The 6000-nt window shown below is 37.3% G+C and overlaps 2 protein-coding genes across 2 annotated transcripts; both read right to left on the reverse strand.

Moving 5' to 3' along the window:
* Positions 1-807: 807 nt before the first annotated feature.
* Positions 808-1713, reverse strand: LOC112735201 (protein FAR1-RELATED SEQUENCE 9-like). Its single transcript, XM_025784767.1, has one exon. It carries the CDS (start codon positions 1711-1713, stop codon positions 808-810), a length of 906 nt encoding a protein of 301 aa, XP_025640552.1.
* Positions 1714-2406: 693 nt separating this feature from the next.
* Positions 2407-2910, reverse strand: LOC140177662 (protein FAR1-RELATED SEQUENCE 5-like). Its single transcript, XM_072210809.1, has one exon. The coding sequence runs from the start codon at positions 2908-2910 to the stop codon at positions 2407-2409; it is 504 nt and encodes a 167-aa protein (XP_072066910.1).
* Positions 2911-6000: the final 3090 nt, after the last annotated feature.

Below are 6000 nucleotides of genomic sequence, written 5' to 3' on the forward strand. Positions count from 1 at the left end.
ACTGGTTTTTCTTTGATACACAGTCTAGCAGTCCCCATCATATATCAACCTCAATGCACTACTGCATCCCATTGAACTTTGGATATTGTCCTTGTTGTACAACCTGTTCTCCACAGCACAAACAAATTTGAGAGAAAAAGAAAGGAATTCAGCGAATCATAATGGATATCAAACAGTTTAAAATTTACTAATCACTAAGTTCTAACAATGCAATAATTCATCTCTTATTACTGATACCTGTAATAGCCACTGATTACTTCCATATGGTGGGTTGGGAGCCCCATGGCTATTAATCAATTCTGAGTCACCTAGCCCAAACCCTAACTGCACATATGTATTTACTTCTGTTTTTGGCACTGCTGATGTATCTTGAGAAGTCATAGGGTCCTTGAGAAGCTCCTAAGAAAAAATGATACATGCAGTCAAAATTTCTAACAAGTATAACTACAGCATAGAATTTACCAGTTTATTTTAATTTGTGTAACCACTAATGTAATATTGTATCTTACTAACCTCTTCTGTACCGAAGCTAGCTTGCGTCCCTTGAGAAGCCATAGGGTCTTTGGGAAGCTCCTGTGACAAAAGAAGGCATGAACTCAAACTTGCTATCAAGTATAACTACAACATAGAATTTAACAGGTTATTTTAATTCAAGTAAAGCATAATGCCATTTTGAATTTGACTGACCTTTTCTGCACCAAAGCTAGCCTGTGTGCCACCACCAATCTTATCATCCAAATTGTCACCCTCATTTTTCACAGGACAATTCTTCTTTACATGACCAGCATTGTTGCATTTAGTGCACCTCTATTTTCCTCTCTCTTTTTTCCCCTTTGGTGCATCTTTTGTCTTGACAACTGAAGGGTCACCAACAAAGTTCGGCATGGGAGAATCTCTTCTTCCTCTTTTCAAGCATGACTTTTGCTCTAGTGTTTTGGTCAAACGGGAGACTTCATTCATAGTGTCATGGAAAGAAGGATCATCTTGAGCTCCTAAGAATACCATCCACGTAGCTGCCACTGACAATGCGCCATAGCGCATTAAAAATTCTCTTTCTCCATCTTGCACAATGCTTCCAGCTGAACTTTCGTCCATATACTTTTTGGCATCCTTGGACCATCTTCTCAAAAGAAGACTTTCTGGCAACTTCTGTAAACATACCCTTTTCATGGCACAAAACATGTGGCAACAGGGAATGCCTTCACTACTCCACCTACTACATTCACACTCCATATTCTCGGTGTTGCGCTCATAAAGTACGGTGTATATATGTTGCCCTCTGTCATACTCCTTAACTTTTAAAACAACAGTAGTTGATATATTTTCCTCATTTATAACATCTAATGCAACCACTCCTTCAATCTCTGTTTTTACTTTGCCAAACATCTCCCATGTGTAAAAATTTGCAGCACAAAGCTCCAATGCAGCTAAGCGAGTTGTTAACACAGGCTCTCCGTACACCGTCTTAAATTGAGAAACTAATTCGTTGTGTCTATAATCCCTAAGAGCATGTTCAAGATTCTGGACTAGCTCTAAAAGACTTTGACGAATGCCAATAAACCTCTTGATGAAGTTGTTTATCCCTTCACACCTTGATGTTGTTCTAAATCCAGCACAAAATTTATCTCGCAAGTAGGCGCTTGCCCAGCTTTTTCTCTTTTGATACTCATTTAGTACCCATTCATTTTCCTCCAACCCATATTTTTTTATCATATTCTCCCAATATTTTTCAAATTCATTCGGATGCCATGGAGCATACAAACATCTTCTGAAGTCGTCGGAAAAACCTTTGCTTTTTATGCTTGCCGTTACATTTTTCTGAATGTGCCAACCACATAATCGGTGAGTTGCATTTGGGAAGATTTATTGAATTGCTGCCTTCATTGCCTCATCACCATCTGTGACCACAACACTAGGAGACTTGTTCAGCATGACATCTAGAAAGTTTTGCAACAACCACGTATATGTTGCCGTTTGTTCGTTCTCTATCAAGGCAAAGCCAAATATGCATGTTTGACAGTGATGGTTACAACCCGAGAAGATAACCAACGGTCTTCTGTACTTATTTTTCCGATAGGTTGTATCAAATACAAGCACATCTCTAAAGCACTGATAATCTGCCCTACAAATGCCATCTGCCCAAAATAGATTCGCCAGCCGACTTTCATCAGTAGCACTGTACCTTGCCATGGCCATGGGGTCAACATCGGCTTTTCCAAGTAGATAGCTCATTGTTTCATTAGAATCCCCACCAATGAGCTTTGCACGACGAGTTCTTTCAATGCGGTTATCCAGATCCTTCTTTGTGAACCCGACATTAGCATAACCCCCGGCTAGGCCTACCATTAGTCCCATTATCTTAGAGCTTGAAAGACCATTATTGTGCATGGTGTTTGCCTGAGTGTTTTAAGCCTCGTTCATCCCACGGTGGTTTGGAATTAGGTGTGCCAAGCATTGGGGGACAAGATCGTGGTTGTGCTTCTTAACTAATTTTTTAACTCTCCAAGCTGAAGTTTTGGTGTCAAAGTACACCGCAAGCATGGCTTCACAACCCGTACGAGTCAGCGCTTTATGCTCCCTCTTCCTGTTCAAATTAGAGATGTATTTATCGGCTCTCTTTCCTTCCTTGTTGCAAAAAAATCGCCTTCTACGTTGTGTTCCATCTTTTCCACGCGCTGTATCACCCTTGCAAACTCCGAACCCGACACACCTTGCATAACGCACATACAAGTGATAAGCTGCATCCGATGTTTCAAATGTCTGATTTATAATATCATCGGCCGTCACAACAACATACTTGCTACTGCTGCCACCGCAATCACAAGTGCAATTTACATTCTCTTCCACACCGGTCATCAAGCAATCTTTAACGTTCTCTTCTGAATTGAGTGGTTCCGAATCAACATCCATTGCACCCACACTCGTTTTCTTTCTAATTCTATATATGTAAAAAAGTGAAAATTTTACCCCCTAAACAAGAACAGGTAGAAGTAGGAGATACACATATAATTTTCTACTTCTTCAAGACACCTTAGAATTGTATTTTGCAGATCTCAGTATATTTAATAGATTCAAATTCAACTCTAGTATTTTATCCAATATATTTCAAATAATTTGATTCAGAGCATAATCCTAATTCAGATACAAAATAAATACCGAAAAGAATGACAAGTCTAAATCAACAAAATATACTTTAAATTTAGGTTAAATTTCAACTCCGTCTAAGTTTTGCACACCCTTACCAAGTTACCAAGGTTTCTCAAACCAAACAAATGAACACTAAATTAGATGGTTTCACACTAAATTAACAAAAAAGTCAAGCTTAGGCACTAATTTAATTGCAGAAATATCATTTTTTCAAAAGTAAACACTAACACGTCCAATGTCATTTACAGTTTCATTTAATTAAGAAAAATGAAATTGGTCAACCAAACATGGCAAGCACTTAATCCAAACATGCAAATATGAATTTAACATAAGTGAAATGTGAAATGGAGAAGGAAATGAAAGAAGGTTGACAGGAAAGCATGAAACAGCCAGCATAGACACATTCTCTTGGGTATTTCTTGAAATTACCTATTGCTTAAAATCCGAATTTAAAATTTAGAGTTCAACAGAACTCCTACATTCTTGATCTATTTCGTCAGAACAAATGATCATTTATGCTATATATATATATAAAAGGAAATGGGATTTTTTTTATTATCTTCTTCGTTTTTATTTATATTTGTTGGTTTCTTTCTTGACTCATCTATCTACCCTTTGAGTTCTAAGGTATGTGTAACTGTGTCCACAAAAATGTTATACACTATACTTATTTTTTCAGTTTGTGATCAGACATGCAGGTCAATGCTTAATTGTTATTGTTAATGGATAATCTTAAGAGTAATTGTAAAGCTTTAAATGATAATAAACTTTTCCATCAACGTATAAGTTTTGTTAGCACACAATGCAATTGAGCTTAACCCTTGATATTATTAATTTATTATTTGGTTTCAAGGAACCTAAATAAACCCTTTTATTAGTATAACTTTCTTTTTCTCTGTACATATGTACACACTCAGAAGCTATTCATATTCATACTTCATTTATACACTGCTTTTGACAGAGAATTGAAGGATGGAAAAAAAACAAAAGGGTCCTGCAATAGGGATCGATCTTGGAACTTTATTGTTAAAGCTTAAGACAGTAATAAAGCAAGAATTTTATCTTCTATGGAAACGTCCTAATAGCATTGAACTTGCAGGGAGTCGCTAACCGTAGTTGCTCAATCCGTGTGGGAAGAGACACAGAAAAGAATGGCAAAGGTAAGTTTCCAGTAAAATTGCAGTAGGTTGAGTTGAAGGAATTGTAACATTAGACTACCTATTCCTTCTTTAGAATATTTGCTTTGCTAATGCTAATGTATCAACTTGAATTTACTAATGCTAATGCCACATATACTGCTATGAAAAAATGCTATGCATCCCTTGTTTATTTGCCCAAAATCACCCCGTTAAGTAGGTAGTCTATAAAAATATAAAATCCTAAATTTTTGTTGCATCTTTCTAGCACTTTAAATTCGGACAAGAACTCTAGCTATGTAACATTGTTTTTCTGGTATTACTTTTCTCAATTGAATTTTACTTTATTTCCTTTTCCGTTCCAATTTTACCTCTGCAATTATATTTTTTTATATTACTGTTTCCCTTTCATCACTACTTCTTATTTCAAAATCAATTTCAATTTTAGTTACCAGTTTTTTGCATAACCCATTTAATTTTGTTTGATCCCAATTATACAATTATTAATAAAATAGTAAAAAATCCCAAATTTTGGCTTCAATCATTCATACAGTTCATCTTTTTATGAATACCCATGTGCCCATATTGGTGATCTTCACTCAATGTGATTATTTTTGACAAAAAAATCAAACACAGCAACCAAACACAAAACAGACGAAGAGAAAAATTTGTTGAAAACTCACCAGATTGGGACCAGGTTGTGCGAAGGAGGCCGAGGAGTTGCTAAAGGCGAGGAGGAAGTCGGGGACTTGCTGCTTCTGTCTCGGCGTCGACGGGGGCAATGACGGCGCGAGACTGACTACGAGGCAGTGACAAGACACGGAGCGGCGACGACGTCCAGGTCCAAGAGCTGCTGCTACTACCGCCAGTGACGACGACGGCAAGGAAGGCACGCGAGATCGGAGCCGGGAGAGACCGACGACGAGCTTGTCGGATGATGCTGATAAAAGGAGAAAACTTGGGTCAATGAGATTTGAGAGATGAGAGAGCTTATGTGAAAGTGAAGTTGAGGGAGGAAAAGAGATTATAAAACGACGCAGTTTGATGGACTGAAGAAAAGGGCAAAAAAGGAAAAGACTCGGACCAGTTGATTTAAACCAGCTTGGTCGAACCAGATTTAAAGTATCTGGTTTAAAAATAAATTTTATTAACCGGTTTTATAAAACACCAATAATAAAGTGACACGTCAGCAACTTTAAAAAAAGTTGTTTTTGTCAACTCTATGTGAGTGGCCTCCAAAATCTAATATCTTAATTAAAATGATTCAAGAGAGTGGATATTTTTATTTTAAAATTGATAATGTCATCTCAATTTGATAAGGAGTGGATCCTCTCTAATAAAAAAAAACTAGATGGTATTCAGTATTTAATCTAATCATTTATTACTCTCTTTTTCTTATTTATTTTTGGTTCTACTCATAGAATTAAAGGTGATAAATCACAGGAGAGGATTCCTTTTGTTATATGCATTGTTGTAAAAACCGGACCGGATCGACCGGTTCGACCGAAAAACCAGTGAACCAGACTCTATATCGATTCGGTCTGATATTTAAACCGTACAAGGAATTGAACCGGTGCAAATCGGTCAAACTCGGTGTGAACCGGTACGAACCGGTCAAACTCGGTGAGGCAGTCCGACCGAACCACTTGGGAGAAAATATTTTCAAAATGTTTGAGGTACCCCTACCCTCAAGGAAACCAAAGGGCTCCCCAACCAC

Source organism: Arachis hypogaea, chromosome 13, assembly GCF_003086295.3.
Source record: "Arachis hypogaea cultivar Tifrunner chromosome 13, arahy.Tifrunner.gnm2.J5K5, whole genome shotgun sequence".
Classification (NCBI taxonomy): Eukaryota; Viridiplantae; Streptophyta; class Magnoliopsida; order Fabales; family Fabaceae; genus Arachis; species Arachis hypogaea.

What these genes read in the sequence shown, in the direction of transcription:
- LOC112735201 (XM_025784767.1), bottom strand. Translation starts at nt 1,713, where the DNA reads ATGATAAAAAAATATGGGTTGGAGGAAAATGAATGGGTACTAAATGAG.
- LOC140177662 (XM_072210809.1), bottom strand. Translation starts at nt 2,910, where the DNA reads ATGGATGTTGATTCGGAACCACTCAATTCAGAAGAGAACGTTAAAGAT.